Below are 26,928 nucleotides of genomic sequence, written 5' to 3'. Positions count from 1 at the left end.
TGGAGAGAAAAACCGAAAGTCTCACAATGTTTAAGTTTGGGATGGACACATACACACTGCTGTATTTAAAATGGATAACAAACAAGGTCCTACTGCATAGCACTGGGAACTCTACTAAATGTATGTGGCAGCTTGGATGGGAGGGGAGTTTGGGGAAGAATGGATACATGTATATATATGGCTGAGTCCCTTCCCTGTTCACCTTAAATTATCACATTGTTAATTGGCTATATCCCAATATAATATAAAAAGTTTTTTTTTTTAAGTTTACATATTTTATTAGAAATCTATCTCCTCAATGATTGCTGCCTTGACTTTAATCAAAGCAGATATATCAATAGAAGGCTGAACAGAAATTCCACTACTTTGCCAAACTTGATCCCCTAACGCACTGAGAATCTCCAATGTCCACACAGTTTCCATCCCACATCCCTGAAGAAGGGGAGGGGCTTAGGGAGCCCCACCTTGTCTTGTACCAACAATAAAGTACACTGTACCCAGAAAAAAAGAAAGAAATTTGGCTGCTATGACTCTTCTCTGCTAATAATACAAAATGTATTTAAAAAAAATCAAATCAGGCTTTACCTAAATATAAAAAGCTTTATTTATCAGCAAAGAGTAATACCATAAAACAGACAAAAGAAATAAAGTCTCTTAAAATGTTTATTTTTGTCAGAATAGCCGACAATTTTCTGTTAAATCTTTTGGTTTATTATTATAATAAGCATTCTTCCCTTGAAAAATCCATTCAAAATATCTCAATCCTTGAGGTAAAGAACTTTAAAAAAAAAAAACAAACCTGACTTTTTTAAAGAAAAAAATTCTTAAAATTCCTTTAAGCTTGATAAATAGAAATAATCTCTTCTTGTTCTACTCTGGTGAGCAAACATGTACTTTATACAGCAAAATATCCAGTCACTTATTGGCAAACTGAAGGTGAGAACTAGTCACTTACAGGTTTTATTCAAACACAGTGCAATACTGCCACGTTCATATAGACTTTTCTTTTTTTTTTTTTTTTTTTTACAGTTATCAACACTCTTCTGACAAAGACAAGGTTTTGGAATGGCAAAAGCAACAGAAGTTTTAGATCTCAAAGCTCCGGAAGGGAATTAATCTGAGTCTTCATCATCAAGATAGTCCTCAGCATTGCTTAATGATCGGACTGCATCTAAAGGAATAGGGGGAAAAGCAAAACAGAAAAATTAGAAATGGCTTGGATTCTTTTTCACTTTCAAAGCTCCTAGGGGTTGTATTTCCCCCAAGGATCTTTCTCTACTTTTGCTTTCCAGTCTAATTATCAGCTTCTGCTGCCACAGAGGCTGACAGCTACATTTGTCTGCACGTTACCTAGACACGCAAAAAAGCAACAAACGTGGTGCTGAGGAGCTGTCAGTCTGCCTCCCACCACGGAACACCACCAGCCACATGCACCATGACCAACGTGGGACACGCCAGAAGCCCGTCCACCCTGACAGCTGTGCTTCCAAACCTCCTCTCCCAATGACAAGTGCACAGGAGGCTTCAGCCAGTCCACAACCTGTAGCCTTACCTGAAGGCAAGGTCACTGGGTAGAAAGATAACTAATGAGGGGGGAAAAGGAAAAGAAAGAGAATGAAAACACAGAAGCTTCAGTTTCATTTTAGCAAACACTGATAAAGAATATGCAGAAGAAAAGGAAACTGAAATGAAAAATAAATAATGTTTTAAAACAGAAAGAGCTGAATCCCATCAAATGTTGTCAACCCTAAACAGAGTTCAAAAGGAAGGTATCTGATCTTTTTACCTGTTCACCTGTCCATTCAAATTCAAATAGTCTAGTCAAATTCCTACAGCAACAGCTTACACAAGGTATAGTTTTAAGGGAAAAACTGAAATGCAAGTATAAACACATTGTTACAGTTGAATAAATGTGTATTATAGCACCCAGAACATTGTCTTTAAACACTATAAGCCCCTGCTCATTGGAGATATGATTGATTCCAAGTCTGGGACAGAAACTGTAAAAGATGGACCTGAAACCCCTTCTTAAGCTATAAAGCAAGGATTCTAGCAAACACAGCATCATTTTAAAAGGGCTCAGGATCCAACCAGAAGGGGTCTCCACTAGCCAAAGGTAGGCTACCAGTAATTAACAATACTGGATGAAAACACAGCAAATATTTCAACACACACCAAAGAGTGTGTGGTTCCCTTCAAAAAATAACAGAGAACCAGCAGGTTACTTTGAAAACTCTTAAAGGGCTTTCAGGGGCAGAACTCTTACTCTGCCCCTGCTATACAAACTATTGCTCTAAGTAAGCAAACAGTTGATAAGGGGAAATTTTTCTTTATAGGATGTTCTAACTAATAACCGAGAAGGGAATGAAATTAAAATATCACCATTTTGTAACCATCAGTGAAACAATGGATCTAGACAATAATCATCCATGGATGCCAACATCACAGGACAAGTGACAAACAGATATTAATATTATGTGCCTCTGACAGAAGAACACAATTTTCTTTATTAAGTATTCTTCCCTCTACCCCTAAAAAATCTAAGTCTAACCAAGCTTCTGGACATAACACCAACTGACAAAAAGATGAGGACAGAGGAGCATGACAAACGACACCATGGAAACGCATGCTTGCCATGTCTAGACTGGGAAATTCAGGGAAATTGTCCCAATTTCTTTAACAAATAAAAAGCAAGGCCAAACAAAGAGGAAAATGAGAGGGGAAGGAAGCATTAATTGAAAAAAGCAGATAAATAAGAGACATAGCTATCATTTTGGACCCTACTTAAACTATAAATAGATAAGTAAGCAAAGAATAAATAAACATATAAAAGAAAATGGTAAATCTAGACTATAACAAGATATTTGATGATACTGTAGTTTTTTAAAGAATATGTTTAGGAAAATAATTATTTTTAAAAAGGGAGGGGCAGGGGAGAGTCAATATGAGGGATATAGAAACCAACTTATCTTACATCTTATACATGGAACAAAAAGAAAGGGAAAAGAACAAGTAGGTATAAGCAGAACAGAAGTGTGCTTCAGCGATTTCACACCAGCTTCCAAACTACTAGAAGTCTCCAGTGTACTTGTCTCCATTCTCCTTTAAAGGAGCTCTGGAGACCTGGGAGGAAGGTATCTTCTTCTATCCCACACACACCCATGAACTTCACAACTGGCTGTGAACTGGTAGCTTTTTAAGTTAAATACAAAAAGACAAATATAGCAAAACTCTTCCCCTTTCTTTTGTACTTTGCTACTACAATCCTATGTTTTGCTATATCAGAAATATTCTCTATCCTTCAATCGTTACTTTGGCACTTTGCTTTAAGCAAGAGAAAGATAACTTGCCATGGTACAAATGCTGACCAAATAGAAAGTGAGAGGTAGGCAAGCTAATAAACTCCTTCTCCTTCCTTCCTTACTTCTATAGACTCTCTGAGACACAGTTTCTCTGGAAACTTCCAATACGGCCAAGTGCTGATGATGAGCTGTATCTTCACAGCCCATCCTGGGGCATCACCATCATGGTACTCTGTCTCCCAACGGTGTTTCTCAGCCTCTCCTACCTCACTTCCATTTTTTTCTCAGTCTCACTGCCCTGGATTACACATTCCAAGTCAAGCACCAGAACTTAAGACAGACATACAAATGAATAAATAAATGATGGCGGGAAAAACACAACATGGATAAATCTCACAGACGTGTTACACGAAAAAAGTTAGACACCAAAAAGCACATACTGTTTGATTCCATTTATATCAAGTTTGAAAACAGGCAAAACTAATCTATGGTGAGAGAAGCTGGGGATGCTGAAGGAGGCTTCTGGGATGCGGGAAGTGTCCTCCATCTTGATCGGGGTTGTGGTTAGTACGCGTAAGCACAGTGGGAATTCCCTGACCGTCCAGTGGTTAGGACTCTGCACTTCGACTTCAGGGACCCAGGTTTGATTCCTCATGGGGGAACTAAGATCCCCACAAGCCTCATGATGCAGCCAAAAAACAACAAGAACAACAAAATTTCAGTGTGAATTAAACCAGGTTAATGAATTAAAAAAAAAAAAGCAAAGCACAGTAAAAAAAAAAAAAATCATCAAGATGTTCAGTTAGGATTTACATATTTTAGTTAGTGTAAATTATACCCCAGCTTTTAAAAACTGGAAGAACAACTTAAAGGTTCAAGGTTCAGTCCTCAGTCATGGCCTGACCCTACCCCTATATCCTAAAGTTACTCTTCATGTTAGTGTAACATGTAAATTACCTTGTCCCTATAAGAAATTCAAGAGATACTTTCAAAAGTGGCCAACAATATGAAAATATACCTTTTCTAGTTTAGAGTTCATGGTGGCAATTAGCTATATGACCCAGAATTCAAGCTCTTATTCCAACTAGGATCAAAATACAAATTAAAAAAATTTTAACTGGATGACTGGGGGAATGAAAGAAGAAAAAAAGGAGAGAAAAAGGTAATATGAAAACTGAAATATGAAAATTCATTTCTTGGTTCTGTGTGCCAAGTCCCAAGATTATACCTCAATACTGAATTGAGTATTGCACAGATTTAGAGAGGTAGACTAAAGATACTTGGAGTAAACAGAGAAAAAGGGCATCCACCTCCCAGCCCTTTTCTACAAAGACTACAAAAAAACCTAAGGGAAAAAAGAGAAAAGTTTTGTCACCTGCTTCCTCCTGCTCATCTGGAGCCTTCTAGGTGTAGCTCTCTGGGGTCTGAGCAGGTGTGATATTTTCCTTATCTATCACAATCACACTCAATGTGCATGAGACTGATAACCTTTAACTCATAAGAAATTGGTACTCCTCAGTCAGGATGCTTTGGAGCTACTAATATAGCAATAGGAAGTCAGAGGCAGAGAAAGGAAACTAGGTCACAGTCCTTCTTCCTGACTCAACCAAGGCAGCAGGGAGTAGGAGATCTACCTCAAATAAAAGGGTTTCTCCCACACGGCTTCAAATATGGCTTCTCGGTCAAAATGTTGCTGGGGAGCACCACTCGGCTGGTAAAAACTTTCTTACTTTGTTAGTAGAACCTGTATAAATCTATGCATGAGTAATTCCTTTAAAGGACAACTTGCTCTGCCAGTGAACATTCATGGCACTGAATAATTAAGAAATCCCTAACTGCTTAATAGTTTATACTATACCTGGACTGAGGTTAAATAAAAATCTGGTATAAACACTCATCTGAAATAAGGAACAAAAGGAGCAATGGATTTGTGAGGAGAACTATGATGAGAATTTGATGATAGGTAAGGAAGATGATGGGGCTTCCCAGGTGGCACTAGTGGTAAAGAACTGCCTGCCAATGCAGGAGACACTGGAGATGTGGGTTCGATCCCTGGGTGGGAAGATCCCCTGGAGGAGGACATGCAACCCACTCCAGTATTCTTGCCTGGAGAATCCCAAGGACAGAGGAGCCTGGCAGGCTATAGTCCAAAGGGTTGCACAGACTCAGACATGACTAATGCAACTTAGCACACATGTACACAAGAAGGATGATTCTGGGAAGCGCCCCTGGTAAGCCAAGAAGAGAGACAGGATGTTTGCTTTTTTTGACTGGTGAAGCCAGGAGACCAGGCAACTGACTGTACTTTACTGCTAGAAATGGACTATGGGACAGCATAATATTGACTCTTCTCATAAATCAAGGGATAGGAGAAATAAGTTTCCCAAGAATTCAAATATGAATTGGAATTTGATTCAAATGATTAAAACAGAAATGAGTATCTCATTGACCCAAGTTTGAGAACTCTGAAAATGATAATATTCTAAGGATAAAATGAAAATACATGCACTTACCCTCTATAATAGAAATTTCTTAAAAAGTTGTTTTGGTGATTCTCCACTAACAGGGATCAAACTAAACTTTGGACCCTAAAGCAATACTAAAAAAAAGTCCTGAATGATGAGTAGCAATGTGAATGCATGCAAAAGGTGAGTCTTCCATTTTTGCCCCTGCCCCCACCTCCTCACCACCGGTAGATCAGCTGGTAAAGAAACTGCCTGCAGTGCAGGAGACCCCAGTTTGATTCCTGAGTTAGGAAGATTCCCTGGAGAAGGGCATGGCAACCCACTCTAGTATTCTTGCCTGGAGAATCCCCATGGACAGAGGAGCCTGGTGGGCTGCACTCCATGGGGTCACAAAGAGTCAGACACAATTGAGTGACTAAGCACAGTTCCTTTCTAGAAAATAGTAGTAAAAATGTATCCATGGGACTTCCCTGGTAGTCCAGTGGCTAAAAATCAATGCTCCCAATGCAGGGGGACTGAATTCAAATGTTCTCTCCAACCAAGCATCCTTTTTTTAAACCCCTCTGGGTTTCTCATGGGCCAGGAGGCTAATGAAGAATGAAAGAGGGACAAAGGAGAGATGGATGGGAAGAAAAGTTCAAGGCACATCCTTCTACTCCTCCCAGCACTCCTTTTCGGAAAATCACCGTATCAGAATGAATCTGGAGGAGCACAATCAATAGGCTACATACTGAGAAGTCAAATAAACAGCCAGTTTATGAATAGTATCATGAATGGCACAAATGTGTTTAACACCTTTTCTTTCCGTTAACACACTTTCAAAACCACCAAACTGTTCAGAAGTGCATGTAAACCTTTCAAACCTCTTCTCCCACATCAATAGATATTATCTTTGAGATCATACACTCTATCTTTAAAAACCACCCACAGAACTGTGACCAGATAAGTTTCCAAAGTCTAGAATAATTTTGATCACAGCTTATTGATACCATCATTTACAACAGAAATTATAATCATAAAACTCTTGAATACATAAATAAAAAATATTTAGCAATAACCACTCAAAAAACCTTACTCCTTGGAAAGAAAGTTATGACCAACCTAGACCAACCTAGCATATTAAAAAGGAGAGACATTACTTTGTCAACAAAGGTCCATCTAGTCTAGGCTATGGTTTTTCCAGTGGTCATGTATGGATGCGAGAGTTGGACTATAAAGAAAGCTGAGTGCAGAAGAATTGATGCTTTTGAACTGTGGTGTTGGAGAAGACTCTTGAGAGTCCCTTGGACTGCAAGGAGATACAACCAGTCCATCCTAAAGGAGATCAGTCCTGGGTGTTCATTGGAAGGACTCATGTTGAAGCTGAAACTCCAATACTTAGGCCACCAATGGGACAAGATAGAGAACCCAGAGATTAACCCACGTATCTATGGGTACCTTATTTTTAACAAAGGAGGCAAGAATATGCTGCTGCTGCCGCTAAGTCGCTTCAGTCGTGTCCAACTCTGTGCGACCCAATGGACGGCAGCCCACGAGGCTCCCCCGTCTCTGGGATTCTCCAGGCAAGAACACTGGAGTAGGTTGCCATTTCCTTCTCCAATGCATGAAAGTGAAAAGTGAAAGTGAAGTTGCTCAGTCATATCCGACTCTTCGCGACCCCATGGACTGCAGCCTACCAGGCTCCTCCATCCATGGGATTTTCCAGGCAAGAGTATTGGAGTGGGGTGAGGCAAGAATATACAATGGGACAAAGCCTCCTCAATAAGTGGTACTGGGAAAACTGGACAGCCACATGCAAAAGAGTGAAATTAGATCACTACCTAATGCTATACACAAAGATAAACTCAAAATGGATTAAAGACCTAAATGTAAGACCAGAAACTATTAAACTCTTAGAGGAGAACACAGGCAGAACACTCAATGACATAAATCAAAGCAAGATCTTCTATGACCCATCTCCTAGATAATGGAAATTAAAAAACAAAAATAAACAAGCAGGATCTAATTAAGCTTAAATGCTTTTGCACAGCAAAGGAAACTACAAACAAGGTGAAAAGACAATCCTCAGAATGAGAGAAAATAATAGCAAGGGAAACAATTGATAAAGAATTAATTTCCAAAATATATAAGCAGTTTATACAACTCAATACCAAAAAAGAAAAGAACCCAATCAAAAAGAGGGAAAGGGACCTGAAGAGACATTTCTCCAAAGAAGATTTACAGATGGCTATGCACATGAAAAGATGCTCAACATCACTTGTTATTAGAGAAATGCAAATCAAAACTACAATGAGATACCACCTCACACCAGTCAGAATGGCCATCATCAAAAAGTCTACAAACAATAAATGCTGGAGAGGGTGTGGAGAAAAGGGAACACTTGCATTTCTGGATTGTAAACTGATATAGCCACTATGGAATACAGTATGGAGACTCCTTAAAAAGTGAAGAATAAAACCACCATATGACACAATAATCCCACTCCTAGACATATACTCTGAAGAAATGAAAACTGAAAAAGACACGAGTACCCCAATGTTCACTGCAGCACTATTTACAATAGCCAGCACATGGAACAGATGAATGGATAAAGAAGGTGTGGTACATATATACAATGGAATACTACTTAGCCATAAAAAGGAATGCATTTGAATCTGTTCTAATGAGGTGGACGAAACTAGAGCCCATTACACAGAGTGAAATGAGTCAGAAAGAGAAATATAAATATCATATACTGACACATATATATGAAATCTGAAGAGATGGCACTGATGGCTTTAGTTTCAGGGCAGCAATGGAGAAACAGACACTGAGAACAGACCTATGGACAAGGTGGGAGGGGAGGAGGGACAAGGGGAGATGTATGAAGAGAGTAACAGAAATTTACAATATCATGTGTAAAACAGATAGCCAATGGGAATTTGCTGTATGACTCAGGGAACTCAAACAGGTACTCTGTGACAGGCTGAAGGGTGGGGTGGGGAGAGAGATGGGAGAGAGGTCTGGGAGGAAGGGGACAAGGGTATACCTATGGCTGATTCTTGTTGATGTATGACAGAAAACCACAAATTCTGTAAAGCAATTATCCTTCAATTAAAAATCTAAAAATATATATATAATCTAAAATAAAAGTATGGAAACAATGGTTCTTTGATAAAAAGAAATAGAAATATCTCTTTATATATATAATATAATAGAAAGCAAGGTAATTAGAACTTGATTGCAAGGAATAAAAGAAACATACTAATCACAGCAAAAGATCAATGTCTCTACAAATTTATTTTTATAGATATATTTGTCCATGTTGGAGGTTCTGATTCAGACCAAGGATATAAAATCTAACTCTAGAATCACCTGTAGAATTCAGCAAGAAAAAACTTTCCCCAATATTGAATTGATAAATCTTAAGTCGTGACGGCCTTATGAGGGAAAAGGATTAAAATCAAGTACCTGTTCCCTGCTTCTTTTTCAGGAGAGATGCACAGGCAGCATTAGTAGCCATGTCCAGGGCCAGCTTCTTCTCATTGTTTCTTAAGTCTGTTCTAGCACCTTCCCCAACACAAGAAAAGAAATTAGGTGTTTTGAAGACTCTATAGTAGCAGCCAATCTTTTTTTTCTTTTTTAAGTTTCTTTTTCCTCTCTTTTCTTCAAGTTATACTGAGATATAATTGACACACAACACTATAAGCTTATGGTACATAGCATAATGAAACATCATGAAATGATTATCACAAGTTGAGTGGACACCCATCATCCCATATAGATACAAAATTAAAAGAATATTAAAAAATGTTTTCCTTGTAATGAGAACTCTTAGGATTTACTCTCTTAACTTTCTTACATAACAAACAGTAATGATGTTAGTTATAGAGCAGCCAATCCTCTTTCCATCAAAACATCGCTTTTGGCAAAACTAAGGACAGAATCATCTGACCCTAAAGTAAGCTCTTTCAGTAAAACTTTCACAAAACAGCAACAGCATATTTGGCATCTTTAATCAGGGAGCTTACTGCTGCACCTGTAATAATTATATACAATTGAAATACAGCCTTTCCTTTCAAGTCCCTGCGTGTGAAACTTTCCCTGAGAAGTTTACTGTCTCCATGTACAACACTAGCTCAGTTAGAGTCAACGTGCCTTGCTATACACCCTTTGCCTCTTTCGTTCAAGAAGGTCTTTAGAAAAGACGATGTGAGTTGAGCTTGAGGAGATTAATATTTATCTTAAGTATACTTTCAAACATTATTAGCAGAATTAGTAAACCTTGAAATCTGGAGGCAATCTATTGTTTGCATAGCCCATCTTCCACTCACCTTTTCCCCATCTTTATTACAAATTACATCAGAATTCATAAATATATTCTCATTGTCAAAGATTTGAAAATACAGACATATGCTAAACAAAAGCTTATGTATCATTTCAGCTCTCAACTAACCCCTTCCTTCCCCATCTTCTATCTTCCACATAGGTGACCATTCCCAACAAGTGGGCATCAGCTCCCATCTCCCTTACATGCAAGAGTGCATTCACAGACACTTGTGCACACATATACAAAATCATACTACAGGTATTGGTCTAATTTGATGTGGGTTTTTTTTTTTTTTGCCAGTGGTATTTTCCTTTTTTAAAAAAACTGGTGTGTGGTTGATGTATAATACTATATGTTTCAGTTGTACAACAGTGATTCACAAATTTTAAAGATTATATTCCATTTATAGTTATTATTATACACAGTACTTTGTGCCTTTTAATCCCCTAGCTCTATTTTATCCTTCCCCCTTCCCTCTCCTCACTCATAACCAATAGTTTTGATATTTTTTTGACTTGAGAATATTGCTTCACAATATTGTGTTGGCTTCTGCCATACTAGTTTTGGTTTTTTTAACTTAACAATATATCATGCTATTTGTTCCTTAGTAGTACACGAACTTATAACTCAATCTATTTAAACATTGATAATTAATCCATTTTGTGGATGTTCCAAGATTTATTTAACCACCCCTCTCTGAGAGGCACTTAGACTCTAATATTCATTATCACAATAATACTGTCATGAACCTCCTTGAAACACATCTTTTATGTATTTCTGAAGGATGTTTTTCTAGAAGTAGCGTTGAAATATAAGGATATGTATGTCTTCATTCTGTTAGCTATTGTCAGATTGTCTTCCAAGAAGGCTTACCAATTTACACTTTCTGCCACAGTGTTTGAGAGTGCCATTTTCTCTACAAACACATCCTCTTTGGTAAACAAAAAATAAATGTCCTAAAACTCAAAGGCACAAAAATATCACCAAGAAAAGAAAAAAAAAAAAAAAAAAAAAGGAAAAAAAGCCAAGAGAAAAAGAGAGAGAAAGCACATTTAATTAGGAATATGGTGATTGTGTGTGAAGAATCTCTCGTCAAGAGCCTGAGATCTATCCACAGCTGGGGTTATATACAAAACCTCATTCTCTCGCTGTGCTACAGGTCAAACATTCTGTGGGTTCACAGTTCTGTGATTAATCATATCTTATTTTACACTTGAGAACTCACATACATAATTTCTGTCAGGACAGGAAATGTTCAGAGACAGGATGCCAGAAAAGAAAACCATTTCAACCAGTACTGCCCAACAGAAAATTATGTGAGCCATAGATGTAATTTAAACTTTTCTAGTGGCTGCATTTTCAACATGTAAAACTCATTTAAACAATATATTTTACTTAACCCAGTATATCCAAAATGTTATCACTTCATCATGTAATCAATATAAAAATTATTGATACAGCACTTTTTTTTCCCCACTAGGTTTTCAAAACCTGATGTTCATTTTCCACTTCTAGCACATCTCAATTCAGACTGGCCTCATCTCAAGTGCTCAGCAACCTGTGTGGTTAGTGACTGCCATAGCAGACAACACAGCTCTTGGTATACTTGTGAGGGGTACTATAGAGGTCATCAAGGTGTCTGATCTCTTATTCCTAGAGTTCACATCATCAACAAACTTTAAATCGAAAACTCACAACATTGCTCCAAGGATCCCTAATGACAGTACCTCCACATGACATGCAGGCTGGGAACTCAAGGATCCTATATTATAGCCTTAGACCAGGGTGCAGTGTGTGGTGATATCCCTGGCCCCCTATAAGGGTTAACTAAAGCTTGTGGGACAGACAGATGAATAGATGGTTGAGTCCATTATTTCAGTGTTCCTTCTGACTTGTGTAAAAATGTGGAATCAAGGCATCTTCTCATTTGCTGTACACTGAGCACCTGCTCAGCTCAAAGCAGGACACTGTGCCACAGCATCCTTTCTTATCTAATCAAGACTTGCCTGTGAGAACCCAGGGCCTCAGCAACTTTACCCACACAGCTTTCTTAGAGAGATCTCCTCTGTATGTGTGCACACACATGTATGCAAACACACACACATACCTTCCATCTAGGTCCCTTTAATCCTGAAGAAATGTAGGATTAAATCCTGCAGAAAAATAAATTCTTACTAAAAGTAACATTTATAATGCTAAAGCTTACCAAACTTTTAATTTAAAATGAAAAACAGAAACCACCTCAATAATTTTATCTTATCAGAAAAACACCATGATGCAGACAGAAATCAAAATCCCGGTTATAAAATAAGAAGCCCATTATTTTCCCTGCTATTTTTAAATGGTGTAATTGGATGGAGTTTGATTTTCAGAGTGATGCAAAACCAGAAAAACTAAACACTTTACCTTTTTCCAGAAGCAACTGTACAATATCTGCATAACCCTTCCAGGCAGCAGCATGCAAAGCTGTGTCTCCCAGCTTGTTCTATGGTGATAACAAGAGAGAGTAGCATTTTTTAAAAAGAGAGTGAGGATTGAAAATATACACAAATTTAGGTTTACTCTAGCCTAAGTAAATCTAAAATGAGAATAAAGTGAAAAAACCATATAAAATTCCAAAGAGGGAAAAGAGACTCAAGAGATGAGCGATGAGTCATATGAGGAGAGGGAATGCAATGGTGGAGGAGCAACTGACTTGGCAGAGCACATGTGGAAATGCAGATGCTCACAGACGGAGATACTAGGAGGAAGCAAGCAGATCTGTCCCTGTAGAAATCAGCATGAATGAGGAATTGGAGACACTGGAGACTCTGGAGCAGGAAGGAGGCATGGAGTGAAACCAAGAGTACTGGGTGAAAGTGTTTCTACTGAGTAATTAGAACCCCCAAACCCCAGATCACCTTTCTCTCTCCTGGCTGCCAGATGACCCAGTACAGATGGTAGAATTATCATACTTTGAAATTACCCAGACAGTTTCCAAGGTTATGGAACTTGGAGGCATAAGAGAAGGTGGTAATGAGGCCAGGAATTAAAAGCAGGGGGCTAGCTGAAAAACCTACACACTGAGCAGTAAGACCCCTCTCCTAGCTGCCTTTCCCTACCCCCCATACCCTCACCCCACTGCCCCAGCTTGTACATACACATATATACACACACATACACACACCCCACTGCCCCAGTGTACACACACACACACACACACACAAACACAGCCCCAGTGTGTATAGTCTAGCATCTACCCCAAGAAGGAGGCTGGAGAATGCTGCTCTGATAGAGCTGAACAGCCCCAACAGAGAGGAAGAAGTGACTATTTTAACTGGCATCTGGGTATAAGCCAGAAAAACATTGAGGACCTCACCATCTCACCCTACAGAGAAACCTACCAGTCAGTAAGCCCCACAAGCACACAGAGCTTCTAGACACACTCAAACATGAATGGACAAAGGCAGTATGTATTTGAGGCACTGTGGATTGGAAAAGGTCAGTTTTCATTCCAATCCCAAAGAAAGGCAATGCCAAAGAATGCTCAAACTACCGCACAATTGCACTCATCTCACACGCTAGTAAAGTAATGCTCAAAATTCTCCAAGCCAGGCTTCAGCAATACGTGAACCGTGAATTTCCTGATGTTCATTCAAGCTGGTTTTAGAAAAGGCAGAGGAACCAGAGACCAAATTGCCAACATCCGCTGGATCATGGAAAAAGCAAGAGAGTTCCAGAAAAACATCTATTTCTGCTTTATTGACTATGCCAAAGCCTTTGACTCTGTGGATCACAACAAACTGTGGAAAATTCTGAAAGAGATGGGAATACCAGACCACCTGACCTGCCTCTTGAGAAACCTATATGCAGGTCAGGAAGCAACAGTTAGAACTAGACATGGAACAACAGACGGGTTCCAAATAGGAAAAGGAGTACGTCAAGGGTGTATACTGTGACCCTGCTTATTTAATTTTTATGCAGAGTACATCATGAGAAACACTGGGCTGGAAGAAGCAGAAGTTGGAATCAAGATTGCCAGGAGAAATATCAATAACCTCACATATGCAGATGATACCACCCTTATGGCAGAAAGTGAAGAGGAACTCAAAAGCCTCTTGATGAAAGTGAAAGTGGAGAGTGAAAAAGCTGGCTTAAAGTTCAACATTCAGAAAACGAAGATCATGGCATCTGGTCCCACCACTTCATGGGAAATAAATGGGGAAACAGTGGAAACAGTGTCAGACTTTATTTTTTGGGCTCCAAAATCACTGAAGATGGTGACTGCAGCCATGAAATTAAAAGACACTTACTCCTTGGAACGAAAGTTATGGCCAACCTAGATAGTATATTGAAAAGCAGAGACATTACTTTGCCAACAAAGGTCCATCTAGTCAAGGCTATGGTTTTTCCTGTGGTCATGTATGGATGTGAGAGTTGGGACTGTGAAGAAAACTGAGTGCCGAAGAATTGATGCTTTTGAACTGTGGTGTTGGAGAAGACTCTTGAGAGTCCCTTGGGCTGCAAGGAGATCTAACTAGTCCATTCTGAAGGAGATCAGCCCAGGGATTTCTTTGGAAGGAATGATGCTAAAGCTGAAACTCCAGTACTTTGGCCACCTCATGCGAAGAGTTGACTCACTGGAAAAGACCGTGATGCTGGGAGGGATTGGGGGCAGGAGGAGAAGGGGATGACAGAGGATGAGATGGCTGGATGGCATCACTGACTCGATGGACGTGAGTCTGAGTGAACTCCAGGAGTTGGTGATGGACAGGGAGGCCTAGCGTGCTGTGATTCATGGGGTTGCAAAGAGTCGGACATGACTGAGCAATTGAACTGAACTGATTTGAAGAAAGATCAAAACCAAACTAACAGATCTCAGAGGGAAAAGATACAGTACAGTGAATAGCAGGAAATGTTTTTAAATATGTATATAATTGCTTTACTGGTAAGCGGCCTGCAGTGACCTCTAAAAATGGTTCGCTATTCACCTGACCCAGAAAACCCCGGAAAAACCTGGAAAAACCCAGAAATCATGCAAATCAAGAGGTTCAAATCCTCATGTTCACTTTCAGAACACTCATGAAACTGCCCAGGCCACTAAGGGCATGCATATCCAAAAAGCCACCTAACAGGTGAAGAATGTTGCTTTCCAGAAGAATATTGCTTTACAGAAGAATGTTGCTTTACAAAAAAATGTTGCTTTCCAGAAGCAACCTGTGCCATTCTGTCGTCACCACGGTGGAGTTGGTAGGTGTGCTCAGGCCAAACAGTGAGGCAGTCGGTGGTCGAAAAAGAGTGCTGAATTATTACTGTTCATGCTCAAAAATACAAGTGATTCAACCCAGAATTCTATCAGCCAAATAATCAAGCCCAAGCTCCCCTTTCTCAGGAAGCTATTGAAGGTGTTCTTTAACTAATGGAAGACACAGGGTTTAGAAAAGTGAGGACACAACACAGGAGGGCAGTGAAGGGTTTCCCAGGAAGACATCAAAGAGTAGTAGAGATCAAGTTGCTCCAATCAGAGGATGAAGATGGAGGCCTTCAGTATGATTCCAGAAAGAAAAACAAGAAAGCAACTATCATATACATTTTAGAAAAGTATATCAAAAGAGTACAAAACAGTGTAGAGGTCTTTGTTGGATACAAAAAAAAAGTACTAAATAAAAGGCTATAAATACAGAAACAAAAGAAATTATATAAACAGCGAACAATATTGAAACAGCCACAATACCATGAGCATCATATAGTAATATAACCAAAAATTATGATATATTAGGAGAACCAAAGGAGGAGAGATTGGAAGTTGGGTGGTGGAAGATGACAGGCTGTTGACAAGTATGGATCGCTCTACCTACCAGATAGGATCCCAAAACACTTATGAAGATGGTGAATTGTGAGACAGCTCCACAAACATATTTCTCAGTAATGTGAAGATTAAGAGGAAAGCACCAAAAGCTTAAAGTGATATACTAGGAGAAGTGTGGCAGGCATTCTGAGCTTTATACAGTTTGCACTTTAATGCAAAAATAATTTTTAACTATGTGCTTGAAGTATTTAGATTAAAAGTTTTATGAAAGATAATAAATGGGAAAAATTGAGTTTCAAGACGTCGACAGGATTTTACACACCTATAAGCTGTACTATGAGAGCAAGGCAAGCGGGTTAAACGATTTCTATGTAAGCAAACTCACCTGTTGGTTCAGTTCAATGTTTGGTTGAGTAAACAGCATTTCCACTATATCTGAAATTCAAATAGAAACAATCTTTTTTAAAGAATGGGAATAAAAGCCTGATAAGACTCTGTATAATAATTTTAAAAGGATTCTTTTTAGAAGAATCTTCAAAAAACTCCTTATCACAAATTTTTCAACCTTTATGTAAATAGAAGACTTAAGACTCTAAAAAACAGAATTATTTAGGGATAATTTTTTTCAAATATTTTGGCTTTTGCATTGTCACATGACATCTGTGATAGGAATATTTTTACACTTGCTGGGGTACCTAAAATTCATATCACTAATTTGTGCTTAAATTTTCCTTTGGCCATGCTATTTAACTTTTTGGATTCTTTGTTTCCCAATACTATTGGGATTATTTTCTGTGTGTTGTAGGGAGAGGGAGCAAGAGAGTAGGTTGCGGTAGATTCTCCACCAGGCTGAAATACATCCAGAAATTCCATCTGTCATTATTATTTACTGTAAGAGAGAAAGTTATCAACTGAATCACCAACTCAAGCAAATGCTGTCTTTCTCCTAAACCTTAAACTTAGAATGTAAATCGTAAAAGCTTTGGGGGATAAACTAAGCCAGAGGAGTCAATTGTGGCCCTTGTTTCAGTGAGGTTAGACAGTGGGGTGTGTTTTTCTATTACTGTTGTTTTCCTGTTGCTCTTCCAAGCCTGAGAGAGGAAAGGAAGCTTTCACTCTTTTAAGTGGAAAGGTGCCCACAGTGAGGCTGACCAGTCACATTCCACCTACAGTTTTACAGAACTTTCAGGAACTGGGCTTTTAAAAGGCTGATGTTCGGAAGAATTTAAAAAGAATAAGCAAGTTTTCTTTTTCATTTCTGTAACGCTGGCTCCCCTGGATGAAGCACATTTTCAGTGGCAAAGACATTCACGGTAACAAACAAAACGCAATACCTCTGTGACCCCCGTGACAAGCCCAGTAGAGGGCAGTGCTTCCAGCTTTGTCCAGACCGTTAACACCCACTCGGTTGTCCAGACACTCTCTCAACCAGCTCAAGTTGCCTGAAAACGTTTTATAATTATAAAAACACATGAAAAATATTCTCATTTTTTTGTTTTGCTTTTAAATCAATTTCATCCTGCCTAAATTTGTATTTGCAAAGGATTAGTCAGCAAGTGTGAAATTAAAACCTGCCCTTGTAATGCATTCTCTATGGTGCATCTTGACTTCCAGTTTATTAATGGAAAGCATTCACATCAATTTTTAATGGTAGGTTAATGGGAACAGTTGCTAAAATGGGTCTATTTAAGGTATTTTTACACTGTGGAAAAAACTGTTTTTCCTTTGTGAACTCCTAAAACTTTGAGGAGGAAAAAAAAAACAATCAAACCTAAGAACAAGCAGACACTACTCATATTCATATTTAAAACACACTTTCAGTTCCTACAAGGACATAAAAACTAAATAACCTACTCTAAGTGCTGTTCTTTATGTTAAAGTATAGCTATTAATTTAAAATCCTCTGGCTAAATGCCCTAAATATTTACTTAAAAAAATTTTTTTTAAATATCTAGAAATTTAAAAATGTCGATTTAGTAGTTATATTTACACATAATCCTAAACCAATAATTTCCTTTTATATACTCAGATTTCAAGAAAATCTAAAATTAAATGGGAGCTTACTGTAGCCTGACAACAACCCCCATTATCTTAGGGCAGGGTTCTCAACAGTGGCCCAAACTGACACTTGGCATTGGAGGATTCTCTGTTATGGGAGCAGTGCCGTGCACTGCAGGGTGTTGAGTGACACCCCCAGCCTGTACCCAAAAGGTGCCAGCATCCCTCGAGATACTGCCAAATGGCCCAAAGTCTGAAGAGAGGAATTACCCTTCAGTGGAGAACCACTGATCAATAGGATCAAGTCCCATGTACTCTATAACATCTTACAGAAAAAATCCAAACCCTTTTTGGCCAGCCCAATTCAAATCCCATCTCCGGTGGCTCCCTTCCTCCCCAAGTCCATCCTCCCATACATACCAGCCCTATACCAACACTCTCCCAGAGCCTAGACCCCTGAGAAGCCCCAACCCTCTGCCCAGAATGAGGCCAGTTACTCACTCTGGCCTCTAGAGCCTGTTTAACTGACCCACACTTCAACAACGGTCCTTATCACGTCTTGTAAAGATGTGCTACACACATCTCTGCCTGCTAGATTCTAAGCTCTGAAAGTCACAGACCATGCCTTTCCACTTGCCACTAAGCACAAGGCAGGTAAGGGGCTCAAAAGTATTTGTTGACATTTTAAAAATTAAAATCACACATTTCTGTAAAGTGAAAGAAGGCAGAATGGAGCCTGTCTTTGTGGGAGGCAAGGATTTAACTAGGAAAGGAACTTTCTGGGATAATGCAAATGTTCTGGATCTTGACCTGGGTGTTGGTTACACGGGTGTATACATTTGTCAAAAGTCATCAAACTATATAATTATTATCTGTGTGTTTAACAGTACTGTTTATCTCAATCAAAAAGAATCATACCTACCTCTTTTTGCAGCTTCATGCAATGGGTTGTCAATGGATTCTGCCTGCTCGGCCACTAGATTGAAAAGAAAAAGTGCAAATCAATGCTGAGAAGGCCACTCAAAGGATTCCGTGAAACCAGCTTAGTACCCAAGCTTCAGAAATGCCAGGATCTTTCCACCATACAGCTACCCTGACTTACTGTGGATTTTAAAAATGGCAGAAAATCAAAGTGATGTTTTATGCTTTGAAAGAAGCTAAATGTGTCAAAAGAAACCAAGTTAAGACAATAACACAATTAACTGGGAGTATAAACAGAAATAAGTGCAGTAATTAATTCGAAGTATAAATAAAAACAACGGACATGAACTTGGGCAAACTCCGGGAGATGGTGAGGGACAGGGAGGCCTGGTGGGCTGCAGTCCATGGGGTCGCAGTAGTTGGACACTACTGGACAACTGAACAACAATAAATAAAAACACACAGATCCAAGGCCTGCATACTAGCTTGCTCAAATATTTCAACAAGAAATTTAGTCAGGAAACTGCAAAAGCATTCGAGATTCATTTTTACATTCTTTAAAAACACCCTGCTTTGAAGATGGCTGAAAATAATTGTTTCCCTTGTATGCATGCATAAGAGGGGTGGGGCAAAGCAGAAATATTTTGCTTTCTGTATTCAGAAAGGGCAATCAGCACAATCAGCACGCCTACCTGCCTCTAAGAAAGGTGTGTTCACTGCTGTCACAGAATCAGCAGGAGTGACCACATGAAGACTGTTGCTCAAATGAGACTTCAGATGCACCCCTCCCACCAGAGGGCTGTAACTGGACACTCCCTTGGCTACCAGGGATCTAGCAACTGAGGAACATATTGCACCCTCGGTGTCTCTGAGCAGCTGGGAAGGGAGTGCACAGAAGTTGTTTATTTGGGATTTCAAAGAGGAGTGTAGAAATGTTTAAAGCCTTTTAAAATCCAGAATGATATGGCCCTTAGACCAGGTAAGTGAGGCCCCTGTGTGAAGGGCTTAGCCTCACTCATTTCCCTTCTCCCTCCCCTTTGCTCCCCTCCACTCCTTTCCTCTGTCTCCTCCCCTCCCCTCCTCTTCTTTGCAACCTTCCCCTCTCCTCCTTTCCCCTCTCCTCCCCTAGGAACTGTGAAGTGCTTCCTAGAAATTTCGTAAGTCACCTTACAGTGTTTGGAACTAGTGCCTGATGCAAGCACTATTGGTCCAAGGATATATCTAATTAAAATGTCCAAAGGAACCTTGGAAGTGATTTGAATCAAACTTCTCATGATACAGATGGAGAAATGGTCCCACGGGCACCAGATAAGTCCCTTAAGTAAGGTCCCTCATTGTTAGGAGTAGAAGAAGAATTAAAAACCAGGACCCTTGGTTTATCAATTTGTGTACACTTTTTACTTTGCAGATTTCTATCAAAGTCTGCTTTGTCCTCCTTGCAACTAGAAGTGGCTTCATGGCAAGGGCTCACGTCTCACTGTGCTATTATTCATTTAATGAACATCACTGCCCCAGACATTAATTAACATAACAAGGCAGAGTAACTTACTAAAGAAAGGGCTAGTCTAAAAAACAAAAGAGAAAGTAAAAAAAAAGAAAAATGTTCTAACCTTGAATAAAGTAAAGCCAAAAGCATTTCCCTGGAAACCTTAAGTTCTTTCAAGAATGTTACAATGGGTATTTTCTTAAGCCAAAGAGTCAAGTTCAAGCACCTCCAGGGTCCATGACCACTCTATTAAGAGAAGGCTCAGAGTAGAAAATGTCTCAGACTAGCAATGACTCCATCAATTTCTCAGCCATAGGAGAAAGCAGAAAGGTCTCAGGAACCAGATAATCGAGAATGCACAGAATATAGCCCAAGAAAGCCACTGCAGCCATCTTACCATAGTTGCTTGGGATCAGTCCAGTCCTGCCTTTGCAGGTACCTTTCCACCAATTGGTATCACTCTGGTGAAAGAAGAGTTAAATTAAGTGGCACCAAATCCAGTTTACATTCAATCACTATTAAAACCATGTGGCTCATGCTGGCCTCATTTTAGCCTTTTCAAAGGCTAGAGCAAGAGATATTTTTGTCTTCTTTTAGATAAAATACACGCTTCCAATTCAAATGTGGAGTTACTGCTTTGAACAGTAATTCCATCGGCCCTGGTCACATTGGTCAAGCTTCTTGTTTCCTTACTTATGGTTATCCATTCCCTTTATCATTAAATTACAAATATACACACATCTGCCTGTAACAAATCAAATACACTTCAATCGAAGAGTTCCAATGTTCAAACAAATCACACAAAGATAATATGAAAGAGAAGTAAAACAATTATGTTTAGTTCAGACTATCTATAGGATTTTTTTTGCCCAAAGTCTAATTTCTTAGTCTCAAGATATACATATATTTGATTTTCTAAAGATCTCTTTATTTCACTTTTGGTTTTTTTTGGTAACTTTTTAATCATAAAAAAAATGCAAACCTGTACGGAACCTACACATAGCCACTTCTTAACTGCATGAATTATTTACTCATAGCCAATACTGTTTAATGTATTACCTCACTTACAACTCCCCTCCCCTTCAGATTATTCTGAAATAAATTCTAGACATCATCTTCTTTATCTGTAAATATTTCAATATGATTCTCTAAAAGATAAGGACTTTCTCAAAGACATAATGATAATACCATTATCACAGCTTAGAGTTTTTTCCACAATTCCTTAATATCATCAAATATGTACAATATTCAAATTTTCTGATATGTCTCATAATAAGGCCAAACACTATGACTGGATGATTTGTCTCTTACGTCTCTTTTAGTCTATATTTTCCCCCTTCACTTATTTTTTTTTTCACTCCTTCACAATATGCTTGTTGAAGAAGCTGTTCTGAAGAGTTTCAAATAGTCTGGATTTTGCATGTTGCATCCCTTGTTATAAAAAAAAATGTGCTCCTTTGCACCTTGTATTGTTTAAAAAGTGTTGATTAGTTCTAAAGGCTTAATTAGATTCAGATTCAACTTCAGCAAGATTATTTCATCTGTAGCATTGATTCTTCCATCAGGAGACATTCAGTGTCTAGGTCTCTCTATTTGTAGCATTAGTAACCAATGATGAGCATCTGGATCCATTATTTCATAAGGCTTGCAAATGGTGACATTCTAATTCTATCATTCCTTCTTCATTTAAATAACTAGTATGCACTTGCATGCTCAGTGCCTAAGCTGTGTCTGACTCTTTGGAAACCCGTGGACTGTAGCCCAGCAGGCTCTCCTGTTCATGAGATTGCCATTTCCTCCTCCAGGGGATCTTCCCGACCCAGGAATTGAACCCGTGTCTCCTGCATTGCAGGTGGATTTTTTTACTGCTGAGCCACCAGGAAAGCCCTTAAATAACTAGAATATTACTTTAAAGACAAACTTTTCCTCATCAACTCTCACGTGACCCGGAGATAAAGTTCATAAAGAAAAGGCAGAACAAATATTGATTCTTTTCCTTAACAGTTGCCAGAATAAAAAGTTGGTTCCCTAGCATTCTCTCAGGTTGACCAATGATGTTTAGTTTTGTTTTTAAGTACCATTAGGAGCTCATGAATTTAAACAGAGTAGATGTATTTCAATCCTTGGGATTGTTGCCCTAACTGATTGCTAAAATTGTCCTATCTTTGACTAGTGGCAGCCTCTTCTATTTAGTTCCAGTGTTTTTCCAGTGTGACCCTCATAGTCTTTGCTGGCTTCCTTGCTTTCTAATAGGAAGATGTCCTGGGCTTATCTTATACCTCTGCTGCTCTCAACCTAGTACCAGACATTTTTCAAAAGAACTTTTTTTCTTTTAATGGGAAATATATTATTATCAGGATGGTCTTTTTTTTTTTTTTTCACCTATTCAAAGGACAGATTAAGAAATATTTTTGTTTCTTTTAGGTAAAAAACAACACACTTTGAATTCAAATGTAAAGCTACTTAAGTTCATTGATCTTATATCTATCTATATACCCTTTCTTGCAGACTGAAACTCCCAGTTTTCTACATCATTGACCTAATGACTCATTTGCTCTAAACTGCAACATGCTTGCAGCAATCTCAGAATAACAATACCAACATTTCTCCAACAACATCATAATTAAAAACAGTCTATAATGTGGGGGCGGCAGTTCTTTCTGTTCCTTATATTATTTGACTAGAGATATTCAGTCAAAATGCCGAGTTTTAAAGTCAATTGAAATAGTTCCTTTCTGTGTGTTCTACCTCTCTGGGATACAACTAAGTTCATTTGATTCATTCTGCTTTTCATTTTCAGGTACTGCTTTTTTATCATTCAATTTTATAACTACACAAAAGTTTTACAGGATTACAAAGTGTGCTCTCCAAAACAAGATGTAATTTTTTTACAAGTCTCTATTCCGTCTATATATTTCCTCCATTCTATTTCCCTTTCCTTTCAGAGAGGAAACTACTTTTTAAAAATGTGTAACTCTTCCGTTGACTTTTTATTTTAAATTGAGGAAAATAAGTATACGTATATCCTCTCATCCTTTTTTAGATAAGAAAAGGCACACTATCTGCAATTTTTTCACCTTGCTGTTTTTCACTTAAATTACCCCGTAATATTATATAGAGATATTCCTCACTCCTTTTTATGGCTGAATAATACTTTCTTTGTATATACAGCAAAGTTCATTCAACTATTTTCCTACTGATGGACATAAGGGTTACTTCCGATCTTATGCTATTACAAATTGTGTTAAGTGAATCGACTTGGGTGTATGTATTTCTATAAAGCTGTACATGTAAATAATGTACTGAAAAATAGTCTTATATATCTTTAATTCATGCCTGGTATGAAAAAATATTAACTGGGCTTACCATGTCAGTAATGTAGATAATATCACCTTCTTCAAAGTACAATTCATCTGGCTGAAGAAAAAAAAACTTTAAGTTTTACTCTATGCGATTTTTTTCATGAATTAGAACACAATCATGAAAATAATTACATAAATTCCAAATTCTAAAATGTCCTTATAGGCAGCATAGATTTTTACATACTTAAATCTGCACATAACCACATAACAAAACATTATTGACAAATTAACATACGTATAAGGTGAATCTTCCCATGAGAAGCTTCAAAGATTTAACATAACAAATAAGAATTCCCAGCTCCACAAACACACATACACACATCTTATTTTCCTGCACAATAAAAGAAAGGCACTTTTATGCCAAAACAGGATTATTAATAAAAGTTTCTTACTATAAAATTTCAAATGGTGATATATATATTTTCATAAAAGGATCAATGTCTACAATTAAAACCATGAAAAAACAGCTAGAAGTTTGGCTCTCTCCAAAATGATTAGGCTTCAAATCTAAACATTTTCATATCAACATCACTATCTACTTATTTTGAGAAAACCATTACCTTATCTCTTCATGCTCGGAGAGAATGAACATCTCATATATGAAAACAGTTAATAAATAATTCAACCATTAATAAAGCTAAAGAGCTGAAAGATATAAAGCAGTAACTCAGTCTGGACCACAAGCAGTTCTAAAGGGTTAATTGATTACATGGACAATATGTGCTTTTGGACCAACCAAACTCTTTGAATAAAGCCAGGCACTTTGATTAAACATCTTCTTTTTCCCATCAGTAGATAACATTTATCAGCATAACTTTATTAAATTAAATGATGTCTAGGGAGTTCCCGGGTCGTCCAGTAGTTAGGACTCAGTGCTTTCACTGCCATGGCCCAGGTTCAATCCCTGGTCAGGGAACTAAGATCATGCAAGCCATGCAACCAAAAAAAAAAAAAAAAAAAAAATTATACACAGACATATATATATATAATATCTATTGAGAGCAAGTTTCATATATTGGGAAATGTTTACATTACCATATTGAGTGAAAAGTGTAGGGCACAAAATTTCACACTGGATAAGATCAAAATTATGAATAAAATTCTATAATGAGCATGGACTACTTTCATAATTTTAGTGTGAAAAATATTTTTTAAAGGCTTTGATATTTTTGATTATGGTTACTATTCCATACAAATAACAATTATGCTAGTGAAACAAATTTTACTTCACTCTTTCATTTTCCTTTTGTTGAGCTCTCTCAGCTGCAGACTTGGGCAGTAAATGTGACTCTGTACCAGTAGTTTATTTAGTTTCAGAGATAATCTCTATTATTATTTTATTTTCCTTGAATATAAATGAATAGTATATCATGCTTTAAGCAACCACAATTCATAAATATTTAGATGCAATATGCATTCATATATAAAATAGCAAACGATTAAGGAAACCAAAAAATGTTTGAGTTCTTCTAGAAAGCACTTCCTGAAACATCTGTTGAATTTACACTTCGATCTGCAGACACTAGACTTACACATAGTATATCTATGCAAAATCAGCTGAACCTATGTAGATTAATGGCATACATTTTAAAATTACTGCAAATAGGCATTTAGAAGAAAGAGAGTAAAGCCTTCTAAGATTTTCTCTAATCTTTCTCTAAAATGCTCTGATGATCTATGCTCAATATTACAACCAATGTGTGATGGAAATAATAAGTAATTAGAGAAACAAACTATTTACTTTAGGAGTTCCCTTCTGCAAACTGGCTTACTTGTCAGAGGCCAGAAAGGGAACTCACTTTCCACCACAGCATCCCCGGCAGGACACAGCGGCCACCCCTACAACAGTAAGATTGGCCTTCGTTGGCAATCTGAATAGACTCTCTCTCCTTTAGATGACAGTAAAGAATGGGAGGAGAGCAAAAAGCAGAACGTAAGGAAGTAAAGAAAACAGGGTATATGTGAAAACTTCGCATTTTTTTGGAGTAACTGAGTTTCTAAGAGTTCTGAAAGACTTCAATGTCTTGAATAGAAGTTAACCTTGCCCACTTATGTCTAATAATGAATCCTCCTCAATCAGTGCTTATGTGTAAGTGACACAGTCATCTCTACCGACAGTTCTGACCTTCTAAAATCACAAAGGTCAAGTTTGCCTAAATTTCCACAAAGATCATTCACCCTTGAAAAAAAGGTACATTTTAACAAAGAACCAAACAAATGACTTAAAAAGAAACAAAGAACACAGAGTCACACAGACACACACACACACACACACACATATACACACACGCGGGAGTCCCTGTTATTAGTCTTCATCATAAAAAGGAATAAAGCCTGGAAGAGTGGGAGGTAAGCATTTAATGGGTACAGGGTTTTCCTTGGGGATAATAAAAATATTTTGGAAATAGACAGAGGTGACAGCTCCCCAACATTGTGACTGTACTAATGTCACTGAACTGTTTATTTTAAAGTGGTTAGTTTTATGTGAATTTTACCTCAATATTTTAAATTGTATGGTCTCAAATAATTATTGTCATTCATGGTTTGGTAAAATGCATGATTTGTAAAATGTCACCAAGTACAGTCATTTCAAAACTTCTCAGCGCTATTTCAGATTTTAAATTAATGAATGCTGTTCAGTAGCGGTGTCTGCCTCAGCCATGTATTAGATCAGACTTATTTTTCAACTAAGGCAGCAACAATAGGCAGTCGATTTCAGTCAGGTAGAAAAAGTGTTGCTATTTTTCAGCCAGAGAAAAGAGAATGGATGGTTTACTTTCTTTTTAATCAATAGCTCCCAGCACACAATGCTACTCTCTAGTAAGAGTAAAATATCTTCTTGCAAAGAAACTAGGAGCAGTTTTCCCTAACTGAGCTAAGGAGGTGCTCCATCAAATTCTTCAGACTGCTGGCAGTATAGACAACAAGGCAATTTCATGGTTTTAAAAGTTAGATTTTTATCTCCAATATTCATATTTTCCATTAAGAAACCACTTGTGGGACACTTAATGTAAACTGTTCAATGAGGATCCACTTTTAAATTCCTGGCATCATATTCACGGAATATGATGGGAAAAGAGTGACACAATCAAGTAAGCACTTCTCTATTTCCAGTTTGTTCTTTGGTTTTTAACCATATTTTTTTTCCTGTCTCCTACTTGTTGGCCACTGGGATGTTATGGCGATGAGTACAAACTTGGTAATGTATATCCTTGTTCCTATTCCATATATTCTTGGTAACATATAATTCTCAAGGCATTAATTTTCTTGGTTTATGCAAATATATATTTTATGAAA

The 26,928-nt window shown here is 37.9% G+C and overlaps 1 protein-coding gene across 2 annotated transcripts in view; it reads right to left on the bottom strand.

The window, feature by feature from the left end:
* Window positions 1-586: 586 nt before the first annotated feature.
* The window catches only part of OSTF1 (osteoclast stimulating factor 1), a 61,192-nt gene continuing 34,850 nt past the window's right edge, over window positions 587-26,928 (bottom strand). The window contains exons 3-11 of one of the 2 annotated variants that reach the window (XM_019966076.2): window positions 23,636-23,686; window positions 20,667-20,730; window positions 18,785-18,838; window positions 17,199-17,306; window positions 16,250-16,299; window positions 12,483-12,561; window positions 9,218-9,316; window positions 1,553-1,583; window positions 587-1,171 (exon numbers count right to left, since the gene is read on the bottom strand). In XM_019966076.2, coding sequence (XP_019821635.1) covers window positions 1,144-1,171; window positions 1,553-1,583; window positions 9,218-9,316; window positions 12,483-12,561; window positions 16,250-16,299; window positions 17,199-17,306; window positions 18,785-18,838; window positions 20,667-20,730; window positions 23,636-23,686 — 564 coding nt within the window. In that variant the 3' untranslated portion in view covers window positions 587-1,143. The remainder of the gene's footprint in view (window positions 1,172-1,552; window positions 1,584-9,217; window positions 9,317-12,482; window positions 12,562-16,249; window positions 16,300-17,198; window positions 17,307-18,784; window positions 18,839-20,666; window positions 20,731-23,635; window positions 23,687-26,928) is intronic. The other variant, XM_019966075.2, reaches the window with a different exon arrangement.

The sequence above is a fragment of the Bos indicus genome, chromosome 8 (genome assembly GCF_029378745.1).
Source record: "Bos indicus isolate NIAB-ARS_2022 breed Sahiwal x Tharparkar chromosome 8, NIAB-ARS_B.indTharparkar_mat_pri_1.0, whole genome shotgun sequence".
In the NCBI taxonomy this organism is placed as follows: Eukaryota; Metazoa; Chordata; class Mammalia; order Artiodactyla; family Bovidae; genus Bos; species Bos indicus.
Note: the sequence above shows the minus strand (reverse complement) of the source record. Positions and strands in the feature narration are given on the sequence as shown.